This window comes from Coturnix japonica, chromosome 13 (genome assembly GCF_054131305.1).
Source record: "Coturnix japonica strain WE chromosome 13, WE-NBRP24, whole genome shotgun sequence".
In the NCBI taxonomy this organism is placed as follows: Eukaryota; Metazoa; Chordata; class Aves; order Galliformes; family Phasianidae; genus Coturnix; species Coturnix japonica.
Window position 1 is genome coordinate 17,995,075 of NC_140675.1, and position 16,690 is coordinate 18,011,764.

A 16,690-nucleotide genomic window follows, 5' to 3' on the forward strand; every position below is an offset into this window, starting at 1 on the left:
TGTACAGGGGAGAAGCAGGAAAAAGTTGGTTTTTCCTCCCCCGACTTCCCCCCCATGAGTTTCTGGGAAGTTAATTACAAGCAGTATGACCTCATATTTCTCCTTTTAAACAAATAATAGTAATAATAATAATAATAATAATTATTATTATGAAATATTGGTTCCTTTTTAAGTTTTCATTTGCCAGTATTTATGGAATGAACAAGTCAAAATTGGAAAGACTCAAATCCCCGACTGATGTTTACATCTTTCACAACCGATGCACGTTAATAGATGAGAGGCAGAAAGTGTCTCGCTCAGCCCTAGCCAAAATCTTGAGATACTATATATGTAATCAGTAAGAGTTCATCAGTGGCTGCTTCAGGACCAAAATCACAGTTAATATACATTTCTAATTTTTATCTTACCATTCTCAATTCAGTAGCATTGCTTACATATAAAATACCTCATAGTGAGGCACATGGTGAAATCAGCTTAACCCATATGTTATAAACTAGACATTATTATTAGTTAAAACTGCCTGAGACCATTGCGTATTAATGATGGAAAAGCGTTTACTCTAAGAGAATAAAGGATTATTGTGCAAACACTAGACGACTAATTACATAATGTACCTTTACAAAATTACATAATATGGGTGCAGCATGATTCTCTGTGTTCTGTTTGAAAAATAGATTGTTTAATAACCCACCAAAGCTATCTGTAAACCAAGGAAACAATAGAGCAGATGTTGACTGTTGTCTTGTGCCTCACAGACATAATTAAACACAATGAAACACTCATGCACCCGGATAACAGAGGACAAACAAACACAAAAATGGTACTCTATGAACATAAACCTTCTCTACTGGGTGCCTGCCTTATATTAATCTTTGCCATTTAAAACAGCGATGAAAACGGAAAAGAAAATATTTATCCCTCTTCAGACCACACCAACTACAAAGAATTCCCCTCTGTGGTAGCTCTAACTTTTTTGAGACTGATTCCCACATTGCTGACTTTCAGGGAGCCAAGAAACACTTCTTCTACTGTAGCAAAACTAAGACAGTGCAGTCACATTCCCTTTAAGCAAAAGCTACGTGAATCAAAGATTCTGAATAATCTAAATAGACTGAAAACACTGTGCCTGCTGTGTAACACAAGATCTCAAGATTCCCCTGGAAAGCTACTTATCCTTTAACTGCAAAATACTATACCCGTAATTATTTCCAACTTTTTTTCCCCCCATGCTCTTTGTCAAACAATACTGGACATACCAGTTGCCATAAACATAAAAGTGATTAATTTCTAGGATAGCATCCCGTCAGCACTGCTTAAACACCAGCCCATACCAGAATTTTGAGAAGCTGTTGTTTGGATTTGTTTTTAAACATTCCCCTTAATCCATATATCTATCAACTCTAAGACATTTCTTCTTTAGTAATATCAATACCGAACTACCATTTGAAAATAATCATTATGCGAATAAATACAAAACTGAGTACACATTTCTGCAGTAACCATCAGGAAACAAAGTTTTGCAATAGAAGAACTTGAAAATTAATACTCATATTCACAACAAAATAACATGGAAGCATGTATTTACTAATAAGACAAATTATCCCAATTTAAAATAAAACAAATGCTTTTGTGTTATTACATTTTTTTCCTTTGGATAACAGGTATAAAATTGCTTTGTTTACTACAAATGCATAATTTGTCTTCACATTTTACTCAGTTGTGTCTAAGAAAGAAGGCAATATAATGTGATCTGCATCTCTTTACGTTAATAAAACCATGCTAAACTCCACAGACAACACCATAAAGCATAAATACCAAATGGAAAACAAATGGAAGCATAATGCCACTGTGAAGCAAACCAATCAACCCTAAAACAGCTGAGATAGATCTCATCCAGTACTCATTCATTCATCCTTTATAGAAAAGAAATGAAAATATTCCTGAGTGAATCAGATTAAACAAACAAACAAAAAACCCTCAGCGGCTCTGGAAGACTGTAAAGCTCTAAATTCTTTTGATTTATGAAGGCAGCATCTACTGCACTGAGCAAAACAACTCAGCATGCCGGGACCCTTTTCCCTGAAATTCCTTTATTAACACAACCTGGCTCTGCCAGTGAACAAAAGCAGTGGTGTGGTGTGTATAAATCATTAATACTATGCTGTGCAATGGCTGAGTTTCCTGTGTGAGTTGGAAAGCCTTCCTGCACAACAGGGATTTTGGGCTTGGAATTGGCTGCTATGAAATGTACTTCATCATTCTTTGCGCTTGACGCTTCCCAATAGCTTTCTACTTTTCCTTTCACTTTTCTCCCCCAAGCCCAGCAACTGCAATAGAAATTTATTGAATTTCATGTCTGCAAAGAAAGGAAGAGAAGAAAGAAAGAACCAGGCCAACCCATTTAAAAATAGGATGTGTTCAAATAAAATCTACTGCTAATGAACAAAATCTGAATGTTTCACATGTTTAATTTCCTGAGAAGGAAACAACTGAAGATTTGGTTAACCTTAAAAAAAAAAATTTTAACAAATCAAATAGCACTGAAAAGGCCACAAGAACTCCCTAAAGGAAGTTATTTTCCAGCAGAACACTAGAGCAGCCAGAAAGAAGGGTGATGTCTATGCACAGGGAACTCGAGTTAACATCAGCGCTTGTACTTTGGGTGTACCAAAAGCCTTTCCAAGAAGCAACAGGTAATTGAGTGCATGTGGGGAAAAACCTGGTGTTCTGAGTGGAGATGGAGGAGATGGCAGCAAAAAGAGGAAATAAAAAAGCAAGAAACCCAACAACATCAAAATCCATCTCCACCAAAAAGCAACCAGCTCTTGGAACTATAATTGCAGGACTGAATTTGGAGTGGTTACTCATCTCGCCTGCAAAGCACATATGAGATAACAAAAAAAGTTGAATGTTTTCTCTAACTTTATTTGATGGAAATGAAATAGCAAGTTGTCTGTATACAACACTCTGCACTAAAATATTCCCTGTAGGGTCATTCATAGAAAAATCCAAGAGAAAAATGATAAAAATGGCCAAGAGAGCAATGCTGAAAAAACAGTCTCACAGCACATGCTCCCCATCAGAAAGACATGGGGCACATTATAAAGGTAACTGCGGATACAATCAGTCCTGTGACTAGGCCAGAGCACAATTCCCTATATATCAAGCATTAGCACCACAGAGAAACAAGTTTACTGCCATCTAAATGGTCAATATTTAAGACACTGGGAACGCAGTTTTGCAAATCCAAATGTGCTAAAGTCAGAACAGGGAAACATTCCAGAATGCCATTTTGCACTTCTGCTGCTATCCAGCAGACTAAAGATTACAAGAGTAAGCCTGCAATGCATGCAGAAGTCCCCCTGCATTACACAATAATGACATTCTGAACGGAAATAAATGAAGCCCCTGCAGTGCTATTCTGTCAGCTTTTGAAAGTAAATAACTTAGCTTCTGACAAGAGAGACATTTTTTTCCTCCTCCTGCCATAGAGCATTAATTGAGCTATGCAGCCACGTAACATCCCAGAGAGGACGACTAATACATGACAAGGAAAAAAGCTTAAGAAAGAATGGGACACCCATAGAATATATGGGCTGACCGACTTCTTTTCACCCCAACATTTTTTTCCCCAGATTCTGCTTTAACAACATCATAATCTCTGGTAAACTTTAACAGTTTTTTCATTATCTTGCTCCATAATTCTTACTGAAACATTTCAAATGAGTATTTTAAATTCACACCGTCTTACGAAAGACAGCATCATTATGAAAATGAACATTTTATGACTTAATCTCACTCCCTGTTTTAAAGGGAAGAAACTTCCATGCCCATTGTTAATTCCTATAACTATGTAATTTAAAGAACTCTTGCCACTGTAGAGAAAACTGAAAATAGCTATTAAAGAACAGGTGATCAGAAGCAAAACCAAGGCAGCAGCCTTCCACACTACATAGCAGTAATAAATGTTACTGTAATTCAATAAGCAGGTTGAGGAAATGCATATTGTAACTATAAGCATAAACACACCTCATACAAACACATGAGATACTGTTAAATTCATGTAATTATAAAGCAAAAAATATTCAGGACATTACAAGATGGGAAGACCAACAATTTTTAGAATATTTAGATACAAAAGGTCAAAAGTTAAATTTAATAATGGCCTAAGATGGAAGCACTTGCATTCTTATTCATGAGAAACAGTTATCATGTTCAGATGCTGTTGTGAAGCAGCACAGTCTCCTTCCATATCGGGAAGAGGCAGAGGGAGAATCAGTGAACAAAAAATAATTCACTGAACGCTTTAGTTCTTACTACAGTGTCTAATTTTGATTCTGAGTGTGTTCAACACAACAAGAAAGAGCAGGATCAAAACACAGCGAGATCTCTCCACAGCTGGAGCCTGCTATAGTGCAAAAGACCAAAGGCCCAGCTACAACTAGGCAGGGCACTATAGACATTAGCTATGCTATTTTCTCTAATTAAATTCACTGGGTTGCAGCACTGATGGAGCAGGAAGGGAGGCAAGACGTAACATGAGCCAATGGTGCTGCACCGGGCAACTCAGGGGGAAAGGAGCAACGCCAGCAGAATGACAGGAGTTCCTCTGGAGAGCCCCTGTACCACACATCACACTTTAGAACTGATAAATCAATCACACATACACTTTTAAAAGGCAGAAAAGCTTGAAGGATTCTTGGAGGGTGTTGACTTCTTTCCAGTAGCATTATTATAACCCTATAAAGCAAGGCCATCAATTCCAGTGCCACAAGTTACCACTTCCTGTCGTTTATACCACCTACTGAAGACATCAAAACTATTTTGAACAGAATTAATATTAACACGATGGCAGCATTCATTTACCGGATCCAGAAATTTAAACATAGGAAAAGGAAACAAAAAAGCTTCATAGTATTGCATAGCTGTGCATTTACCAGTTGTTATGAGACAAGCCCCATTTAGAAAACTAATACAACAACACTTGCCCAAAATGAAACACCGCCGCACTTTCTTTCCCCACCTTGGAAAATAATCACGAGACACACATTCAGCTGATAGCAACAAACAAGACCACTTACGAGCAGCTGACAGAACACACAGCCCAGTCACCGCTCCGCAGCCCGATCCAAGGAGCCCCGCTACACAGCAGGGATGACAACCAGAACTATTCACCTGCCTCCGCCACGTGGGAGCTCCTTCCCAACTGCTCTTACAGTTGTATTCAAAAGCAGCAAGCAACCTCCTCAGCCGGTGCCTTTTGTCCTCTAGTTTTTAAAGAGGTGGGTACTTAACTAAAGCACTTCCTCTGGCTGTAGTGAGGAGAGTGACCTTGTGTGACAATACCCAAACTAGCTTTTGTTCAGAATGAGAACACAGCACTTGCTCTCAGACACTTCTCATTAGCCTCTGTGAAACAAGGGAACGGCTCTTGTGAAGATCTGAAAACATTGAGATCTCTTGGATCAGAGGAGCCTCCCCGCACACATGCCAGCTTACAAGTTGGCCGGTAAAACCCCAACGATCTTATTTAATCTAATTAAGACAAACAGCACATCAAGACAATCTGACTCCTGCATTAACAGTGCTTAGAGATGCCACTGTTCCTCTCCCACCTTTCGAAGCCTGTTTCATTCAAACACTGGTGTTCCCAAAGAATGCTACAGTGCCCCCTTAGGTGCAGACACATGCACGTGAGGTTGTTCCTAGCACAGTAATACCTTTCGTTGCTGTTGTTTTAACAGACTATCATTTATCTGACAAAGTACAGATTTTTACCCTATACATATGAATAAATAAGCACGACGTTCCTCTTGGGGCAGCACACTGGTTAAATGAATCAGAAAGCCCTGAAAAGATTGCCTACCCCCAGCCCATCAGCTACTGGACAATTATTCAAGGCCCAGCTGTAAGGAAAAACAGATGGTGAGTGAGCATTAGTAATGTGGACGTCTTTTCACTCATGCAGTCATAAGCAGAGGTTGTATGTTCTCACATGAAAGGAAAAAAAAAAAAACTTGCAATGGCTCCAATTTGGAAGCAAACAGATGCCTTAAATTTTTCACATACTTAAGACAGATTAACAGAATTTACAGGAGAGATCCAGTAAGCAAATAATATTAAGTGAACTAGGTGAAAAAAGCAGCATATGCACTATACGTTCGAACAGTGACATCAGGAACCATCCGCTGCTGCATGCAACGAATGTAGCTGGTCCTTTAAAGGCTCACTAAAGTACAGCGCACCAAAGATGCACGCACAGAACCGTAACTGCAATGGTGGCATTCAGCAGCTGATGTGCCCGTCTGTAAAAATGGCAAACTGTATCCAGAGATTGTTCATCCATTTTAATTCTTGCTGCAATTTTAGCACAAAGATAATCTGTTCTAATCCTTTTTCCATTATTGACACTATTGACTACATCAATTGAAAAATGCTATCAAATAAATCAACATTGAATTAAGCCATGAAGAAAGAATGTGATAAGAAGTCCTTCAGATTCCTATAAATCATCAGATCCAGAAGCATGACATGAGTAACTGAGTGGGGAATTCAGCTTTTCTCTGTAGTCGTAATGCTTAAGGCCCAAATAAAATTACACTAATTTACCATGTAAGCACTAATGGAATAACTGGGGTAGAGATGGAGACTTTGTTGGGCTTCGTTTTGTTTTCATGGTGGATTTTTTATATCATTGATATGAGAGCTGTACCGTGAACCACTTTCTTGTTAAAGACAGAAAAGGTTGATATTGAAGTTTCAGTTCAATTGTTTTCGATCTATGAACGTCCACTATGAGCAATTGCTCCATTTAAAAGGAATTACCCTTTGTACAAACCGCTTCACTATTTAAAATAAACCACATGTATCATCATTAAGCAGAAAAAAAAATTACCATTTTTAAAATAATGACAGCCACACCGCACACTGATACGGAACACTGTGTGATGTTTCGAAAAACACACGTTATTGGTACTTTATCCTGAAACTACCAGCTGAATAATCCTGTTCCCTGGTAAACATATGGGGAAATATAAGTTAACCCAACTACACCTCCATTAATATACCCTAAATCTCAATTTACAGGCAAAGTTTTGCTGCAAAAATTCCTTTGCGCTGGCATTTGATATAAGCTTGAGATCAGCGCAAGAATTCCTTTCGCTGGTGTGTCTCATTAAGGAGGAGATGATAAAATGGATCAATTTAGCAGCTTCTAATGCTGTACAATATTATAAAATTATAGGGTACACCACAAATCTGAGCTCCTTTTCACTGCGCCTTTAAATATTGGCATTGGGTAAAATGCTAAGCCAAATGCACCTATACTTTCCCCAGTCATCCCTGCCTTTAAAATGACAAGAAAAACAACTAAATTCTATTCTCCTCCTGTTCACTGCTACCACTGACACAGTCATTTGAGTCTGAAATAACTGAAACTCTTAAGGTTTCTGAAGTTGGGACTTTAAGATGCTTCTTAGTTATTTCAGACAATTTTAAGTAGCTTAACCAAGTCGGAAACATCCTTCAGGTTTTATTGGCTTTTTCAAATGAATATTTTATTGGCAGTTAACTCAGAATGTGAACTAGGCCTCGATACTTCATTTATTTTCAACTTCATTATCAACAGTTAAGCTTTGAATGTCTTGAGTGAACTGCACAAACCGCTCTTAAAAATAAATATCAGTTCAGACATCTCTTAAAACATTATGCAGAGATGTAATCTGGAAGATATCAGGGCAAACACAGTTTTTAACACCAGACAAAGTAATAAAGCACTTCTGTGGGTAAACTGTGGAGAAGAGTTTATTTGTTTATATTAAAGAGACTGCCACAGTAGTGCTAGTTCTGCAAATAAATAATGGTCAACATTAAACAGATACCAACACATTTGTTTGTTTCCCCCCTCTCAAATGATTAATGCATGTCCCCAGAACACAGCCATCCTTGTGGCAACAGACGTATGTACTGTGAGGACTGGTGTGCCCATCTTGATTTAAGGATGTAACACCTCAGTCTTGCACAAAAGACACATCTCCTATTACAAAACTTCAATAGACCAGAACACTAACAAATTTTGCAGATCCACTCAAAAACTGAATCTATGAGAAACCCTGTTTTCTAAATAGACACTAGAGGTTAACAACAGGGAGCCCTGCTGAAATAAAGATGCCTGACTTCATTTTAACTGAGGTGCAAGCGAGCAGATGTATCTGAAGTGTAATTTGGGGAGAAAAAAATAAATAAATATTTGACTGAATGGGTTTCACAGAAGGTCTGTATAGCACTGCTGATGGAGCCCACAGGTAGAGGGGAATCACTGATTATGAAGTTGCTAGGGTACCAAGCTTTCAGGGTACCAGGAGTTAAGATCAATAGATAACTTCACAGCAGTGAGAAAAAACACTCACTGAAATAGTTACACGTTCACTATATGTATAAAATGTATAGTGATATTTTTGTTTCGAGCAGGAGGGGGTAAAAATAGATTGTCATGGTAAAAGTTTTTTCATGTTTTAACAAAAATATGGAACACTTTTTATCCTTACCTCTTTAAAGCCAAATCTATGTAAGATCTTACATTCAGGTAAAGTAAGCTCTAGTTCTGATGAAATACTACATCAAATACATAAAATAACTATGAAATACATTAAATAATAAATCACATCTGAGTTAAGATGATAATTATGTGACTTTCTAGGAACCCAGGAGAAGTGAATGCCATCAGCTATCAAAAGGAGCAACAAGCACAGCATTTTGATCCTGGCACAATTATCAGCAGGAGTTCAGGTGAATTTCTAAAACGTCTAATTGTGATTAGTCCAGGTTGAATGTTTCTGAATTGACAATGGGATTATGCAGACAAGAAAGCCAGCACTTTAATAAAAAAATTACTTTCAGCATAGCAGTTAATCCACTTAAAGAGTTAAAAATTATCGTGTAGATAGAGCACTTTGTAAAAGTGCATTAGCAATCACTTCTCATCTTTCTCTCAAATGGAATGGATGGAATTGAATTCACTATTTTAGAGGAATCATTATGGTTGCACAGTTTCTTAAACCTTAAAGCAGTACCACACCAGAGACATGTTTGCATAATGATACTGCAATAGCTCACACAGGAAGATTATTACAGCACCCAACCTCATCGTTGGGTTATCTCATATCAGCTCCTTGTGTGGCCATGTTGACCTCTCACCTTCATTCACGTTTTTCCTTTCAAAAGCCACATCAAACATTCCAACAACGTTCACAATGCTGTTTGGCAAACTCAGAGGAACAATCCCAGCAAAATACAGGAGCCCATTCTGTATGCAACCAGTAAGCACGAGTCCCGCTGCACCATTAAAGCTGATCTATGTCATTTCCAAAATGTATCCAGAACACAGAACATACGATTTAAAATAAATAAATAAAAATGCAAGTATTCAGTACATTACATTCTATATATCTCCTGTAAATTTTAATTGCGGACATACCCCTTTCCCACATATATGGATATATGCAATAACCTTTTATTATACACACCAAGGAGCAAGTCAGAAATGGTTTATACTGCACTACTGAAGGAAAAAAAAAGCTAAAAAAGGGTTCATACCCCCAAATATTTGAGTTCTGTTCTATCAGCAGTATCAGAAAGCACAGATGGCAGAAGAACAAAAGCTTTACATCAATTTCAATTAATCCTTAGGAAAGAAAGACATACCACAAAGAAATCATGTAAAGAAAAAAACAAAAAAGTCTTCAGAGCATTTGTAAATACAGAAATAAAGTTAGAGACTGCCTCACAGAACTCAACATGCATATAAACTACTGTAATGGAAGTTGGAAGGGCTCACAGGCATTTCTTGCAGTGAGAAAAATATATTTACTTTCCTCAAGTTTCAACAGAAAGTAACAGAAAAAAAAACCCACCCCAAACAAACAACAACCAGGATTCATCATTTTTGCTTGAAAACATATCTGTGCTGACTCTCCACACCTACCAGATGACTCCCTTTAACCGAGTCTGCCGTTGTGGAGAAGCAGCATACAATGAGGATCCCAAACTCCTAGTTTAAATAATAATGTGGTATTATGACATCAAATAAATAGCGTGGTAACAGAGAGCTGTTAACAACTGGTAAGCAATTGGGGGGAGGGGGAGGGGTGAGAATACTTTAAAAAAAACAAAACCAAAAACCAAATTTGATATCAAATGAATTTAAAAAAGAAATATCTTATAAATCTTTAAGAAATTGGTATCCTTTTTCTGATTTCAAAACATGTTTCTGAACCCATTCTGGTACACTTGGTGACAGAAGTATTTTAATTCTGCACAGACACAGATTTCTGTATATTATTTTAATAACTAAAATCAGCTTGATTTCAATCAGCAGCATGTTTCAACGCAGACTTAAAATTTCTGGCTTCAAAGAAGGCTTAAACAAAATTGCCATCGGGCACATTTACATTAGAAGTATAATTTATGCCTGCAAGTGAAAAAAAAAAGAGCAGTCCTTTATGGCTGAAACTCTGCTACAGTATCCACGAGAAATGCAGTCGGAGTACCGTGTTAAAAGCCTACAAACAGCATCAATAAGGACATTGCAAAAAATAATAATAAAGATATGCAGAGGCTTGAGTCTCTATTAAAACATTTTCTGATCCCTTTCCCCATTCCTAAGTGCAAGCACGACATTCACTCCACACAGTGGGAGACATTTATACAGTCGATCCACACAAAAAATAGCTTCACGATTACAAATCCCCCGAACGATGCTGACAAAGCAGGCACTATAGGAAAAGAAAGTTGAGCAAACTTACCTGCTGTAAGTACATAAAAGTCAAGGCACAGGAGAGCTGGGGACACATGCCCACGTTCGGCAGTGCCACGCAGGTTGCACCCGTAAGGGGATGCTGCATGGTGTTGCTCTGAAGTCTACGTAGAACAAGTGAGGGGGCTTGCATGCAAGCACGTTTGCCCTATCTTGTCACTACAGTTTTTTTTCCTTCTGATTATTTAAGTAAGGAAACAGTCTTTCTTCACTGCCTTTCTCTTCCCCAGCGCTAGATCCCTACATTCATTTGTCAGCTAAGGCAACTTGGTAGATTTAAACTACGGATTTTTAACAGAGAGCAAAAAAAGAAGACACAGCCTGCAGCCTATTGATGAGCAAATGGAACTTCCTCAATGACAGAGAGCTGAAGCTTGTCTCACAACAGTAGCTGCTGACTAGTAGAGAGCGAGATTGACTCGGGGAGGCTCGGTCGGCTGGTGCTGATGCTGCACAGCTTCTCATTTGTCAAATGGGTCCTAGGGCAGGGTCTTTACCACTCACCAAAATTCAAATACTGCATTTTAAAAATCCCCGGAGAGGATAGAGAAGGAGAGAAAGTGAACACGCTGCATCGCAGGCAGCCATGAGATCTGGGCAATTAATGTCACTGCCCAGCTGGGACCAGGCGCCTGTTAGGATTCCACGCGCACACAAACACACTCGCACACATTTTTTCTCCCAGGACCCACACCTGACAGAAAAAGGGCTTTCCCCTTCCAAGAACAGAAGTGAGAGGCACAAAACGGGAAAGGGAGAGAACCTTGGCTAGTCAAGAGGATTCCAGCAAATATACAGTACAATCAGTAAATGAGCTCCTTTTTAAATACCCGTTAATTTTATATCTACTTGTCATTTACCACCTCCTTTCCTAGAGAAACCTATGGAAGCGTTACAGAGAAGGCAAACTATCGGTGTAACCACTGCAGCAGAATCACTGGGAATGAACAAAATGCTGTGGCACGCTGTCTCTCACCGAGGGGGAGGGGAGGGCAGCAGGCGTGGATAAAGACTGTATCTTAAAACTGGTCTAAACCCCATCTCATCTACAATTACAAATTTATTTGACAGCCAGTCAGTCTATTACAAAGGACTGCCCTATCGGGCTACACGGAAAAATTACATTTGCAACTTTCAGAATTTAATGTTTACTTTTTACTTTGAGAGCAATACCTCAAATTAATATTCTGCTCTTGCAGGATGCCCCCCCTGTTCCCCCCCCCACCTTTATTTTATGGAGTAATAATTATTCATTAGTAGATCTAGTTAGTCTTCATGTAATAAAGTAGGATGTGACCTGCAAATCAAATAATTTATATTACAACTTGTCCTTGAAGTCCCACATTACAAAGTCTCTTTTTTTCCCTCCTAGATACAAGTCAAGTAAAACAGAAAATACAACTATGTTTAATTAGAATTGTAACAAATGAATGAAATATTAATTCTGTAGGAAAAAAAAAAAAAAGAAAAAAAGGTCAAACCTCTAAGCAAAAACCTGAAGTTTTGAAGGAGTTCTTTCTAAAAAAGGCTCTGCAGAAGCTTTTAAAATTACCTGTTACAGGAGATCTAACTCCCACAAAGCACATCTTACACCAACACTTTCAAATTAACAGCATCCAATAAATAATCCACATAACATCGCAGCCTTTCTCAAACACAGCGCGGCTGGCTCAGATTTGAAAACGACCCATAGAAACAAGTGAAAGCCCCCACTTAACTGGAAACAGACATAAAACATTGCACTGAAACTCAGGCGCTGCATTAAGAAAACAGATTTGTTCATTTTACATGTGTGCACACATACCTGCACCCACACAAGCTTCAGAGACTGATTTAGATCCACTCAGTCTTCTTCACGCAAAACCAAAGCTTTTCCAGCAGAATTAGGTATTCTCTTTCTCAAAAAGCAGTCAGTGCAACAAAAATAATATACTTAAAACTCAGCAGTTAATACTGAAACAACAGATACACTAACTTAAAACACAGGGACTGACTGTTTTAGCTTAAGAAATATCCATACTTGGCAGTTTATCACAGACTGATCTACCAGAGCAGCCCTGATATAGAACAGCACAAATTACTTTATCACACACACACACAAAAAAAAAAGGAAAGCACACCACAGAGAGGAAGACAAAGCAAGAAGGAGAAATGAACTCTCTCTATGCCCTTTCTCCTTTTTTCATTCCTACTCTCTGCCTTAAGCAGTCTCCTGTTCTGACAGGAGTATGTCATGCTTTCCTTCATTCTTTTCTTTTCTTTTTTTTTTTCTTTTTTTTTTTTTTTCCAGCACAGAAAGCCTGTTATTCTGCAAATGCCCTTAGCTGATGGAGTTTTCCCTTCAGCTCATCTTCATATGAAACACCATAAATAATACATGGTACTTTAATAAGACCATATCAGAATGTTTAATGAAAAACAAATACGTTATGTAAGGAGACAGATAACCAACTCATTCCACATTATGCCAGAATCAAAGGAAACATGCTTCCCAGCCAGTTTGGAACCACGTAAATCTATCCAATTTCCCAAAGTGAACTTCTGGAACAGCGTGATGGTGGGGCAACGTTTCTTCTGTCTACTGCACTCTCACAGTGAAGAGGACATCCATAAAACAGATGAAACTCTTAAAAGCAGTGTGTTGAACACTTACTTCAAAGTAATCTAGCAAATGTCACTTCCCTAAGTTATCTCCCTGTTTGTATATGCTCCTCTACCAAATCCAACACGGATCAGAACCACGTTTGACATAATACCCAAATATACACTAAGCACCACCACAAGCTCGCCAAAGGTACCATGACTGGCATTACACCACCTGCATTTTTAGCCCCATGCCCAGTGACAGGATCACCATCATTACCCTATAACTTTACAGAGCAGCACAAGCGCCACCAATATCTCATCTGTACATTATCCATTCATTATTTTTCCCTTATTCTATAAAAGGCATGATTGCCAAGTCTTCCCTACCCCTCACATCTCCCAGTTGCTTTGATGGGGCTCTGTTACAATCACACCAAATTCTGTACCTGAACTGTATTTTAGCCCTCACTGGTAGATGAGGTATCAATAAATGACAACCACAAACGCTTTTTTACCAAGTAGAAGGAGGCTACCAGTTGAAACAACCCACATCAGCCTGCTGGCATCATCAGAACCCAGAGAACACAGCAGAGCTCACAGGTACAATTCCTACTGACTGCATCCAGCTAATGCTCAAAAGCTAATGGTGCTGTTGATCGATCTTGAAAACACAAAAACACTGTATTAAAGCAAAAAGGAGCAACAGCATTTCTCACACACCTGGAGTACAAATAGGAACACGTTAGCAAATGCTAACGTGCACAAAAAAGTGCACCATTTACATTCACCAACTCCATTTGATCTCATTTGGGAGCCAACCTCCATTTCTCCGTATCTCCACTACAAAAATTAAACCTAAAATTTAACCATTAGAGAAACCAGAGCAGACTGCCTCATCAGCCAAACCTCCACTACCAACAGAGAGATCTGAAGGAGGTCACCTGTGAGACCACACATCATTTGCACTCTGGTCTGCTCTCAGCAGTAGCTCATACTAACCAGTGTATGCATATAAGAATGGATACAGGATTATAAGGAGCATACGCCTCCAGACTTCAAGCATTTAAAAGAAAATATCTCAGTGGCACAGTGCATTATCCACGTGATGAATATCTTTGTATTCTCCGCTTTATAAAATGGCTGATGTGGTATAAAAATGATTCTGGCAAGTGGTTCAGAAGCTAAGAATAGTGCAGTCCTTTCTCTAAACACTCCTTTTCTAACACCGCATGAAAAATGGCCCCCACGACTTGAGAGCAGGAAAGGAAACACATGAGCTTAAAAATAAAACGCTTCATTAATATATTTTGACAAATTATTAACAACCATTAATAGCTTTGTCTTCCTTTTTCCACACGCTATTCTGCTTCCTTATGTGGTTTTCTTCTAAGAAACTATAGGGAAATATCATTGGCATTACAACTATTTTTATTTTTCGAAAAGGCTAAATCAGAGATTTCCATCTCTTCTTTTCAATTAATGGCTGACAGCTCACACTTCCAGCGTTATTATCTTGTCACAAAAAGCTCCAGTTCTATTGTAAGGTTTTTGTTCACATTACTCTCAACCAGGTCTGCACGAGGATCAAGACACTGCAGAGGCTCTCATTTACCTCAGGCAAATAAGAATCACTAATTTTCTCTTTCTGTTAAGTGCTGTGTTACGTCCACTGACTTTGCCAGTATTTCATACTCCATACCTACAATGACTATTGCACAGTTAACCTTTTCAGCACCACCTGATACTCATTTCTTTAGCATGCAGTGCAGTCTGTATGGATTATTCACAACAGAAAGCCAAGAGCCATTAGCAATGACAACATCTGCACGTGTGGAAGGAAAAGAAATGAAGTAACAAAATAAATCAAAGGCAGTAACATGTAGCCCTTAAAGAGTTAGAGACTTCCAAACAGGAGATACACATTCCTCGTCAGCCTCCTCCTGGCCGACAGCAAAACAGGGGCAAAGAGGAGGACAGGAAAAAGGCTGGAGAGGACACAGCTCTAATACCTGAACCTGACTTAATTTCGTGCGAGTTTACACCAGCGCGGCACTTGTAGGTCCAGAGGATTTAGCCGGGTATGGCAGCGCACGCTGCAGGTCAGCAGCACAGCCCCGCTCCGCTATACCAGCACCTCCACCTAGCGGGGATGCCGCTCATACCAGCCTGCCCGGTCTGCTGCTCGCTCTAAGACAGCTCTGCTCGCCTTCTCGTGCTGCAAACGAACTCACCCAGCGGTTCGCATAGTAAATAACCGTTTTGATACTTTTTGCGTCATTAAGAGGCTTGTGTCTCAAAAACAGATGTCGCTACCAAGCCACAACTGGGCGCTGAAGGGAAAGGGGAGGTTCTGAAGGACTGCACGTTACTTTGGGATCGCTGTTGCACTGCTCTCTCCCCTGTGAACGTTCATAGGCACTTTTTGGGCTACAGCTGGCATAAACACTCCATTGCCAGACAACCTGACAGTGTTCTGCAGGGGAAGAAGCTTTTGGGAAGCACCTCATCGCACCCAAAGTATCAGCAGCACCTGCACAGAGGGACTGTGTGGGCAGAGCAAGGATCAAAGCAGTCCTGGCCTAAGAAGGCTTCAGGTGACATCATACTATTACGATGTCAGGGGAGAAAAAAAAGCTTTATCTGAACTTTTCTCCATGGCACAGACTCCAAAAGCAGGGAAAGACAAACAGACGGGATCAAGAAGGTCAAGAGAAATCAGGGCAGCAAAATATTTTGAGAGTCCCACTTCATCCAGCATAAAGGTAGCTGGAACACATCACCATTCTGCATTCAGATGGACAAGATGCTCTCACTCACCATATGCTCCAGTCACAACAGAAAATAGGCTCTTCCAAACAGACATATAGTAAGGTTCCTTAAAAGACAGTAACACAACAGATCCACTTTGGTCCACGTGTCCAACTAGAATAGTTGTAATGTTGATGATTTTCAATATCTGAATGTTAGCAAGGAGACATCGGAATCACAGGTAGCATTGCCATATAATATTCTTTTCAAAATTCCAGACGAAAATACTAACAGTGCAACCCTTATTAATAAAGCAATTTTCTCAAGTCAGATTTAATGTAATATACCAACTTCAGTACTATTATTCCGAGAAAGTGTAATAGAACTTGCTACGTATCTTAAGCCCTAAGGATTTTTCCTAAGGGGAAAAAACAAGTCTACACCTTGAGCTAGAGTTATGAAACCTACTTGAGCCTGCTGTCACTGCAGACTTGGTTAAAGATCACATAGGAAAGGGGAAGTGAACAGTAGAGACATACTGTA

The 16,690-nt window shown here is 39.1% G+C and overlaps 1 protein-coding gene across 32 annotated transcripts in view; it reads right to left on the reverse strand.

The window, feature by feature from the left end:
- RBFOX1 (RNA binding fox-1 homolog 1) overlaps nucleotides 1-16,690 on the reverse strand; it is a 541,423-nt gene that overhangs the window by 194,058 nt on the left and 330,675 nt on the right. For 4 of the 32 annotated variants that reach the window (XM_085514234.1, XM_085514235.1, XM_085514223.1 and 1 more), the window contains exon 1: nucleotides 10,803-11,332. The exons of 23 other annotated variants lie outside the window; for them this stretch is intronic. In XM_085514234.1, the coding sequence (XP_085370360.1) occupies nucleotides 10,803-10,946 (144 nt within the window). In that variant the 5' untranslated portion in view covers nucleotides 10,947-11,332. Of the gene's footprint in view, nucleotides 1-9,982; nucleotides 10,049-10,802; nucleotides 12,488-12,617; nucleotides 12,970-16,690 lie in introns of those variants that run through there. 5 more of the 32 variants (XM_085514213.1, XM_085514204.1, XM_085514201.1 and 2 more) reach the window with 4 other exon arrangements.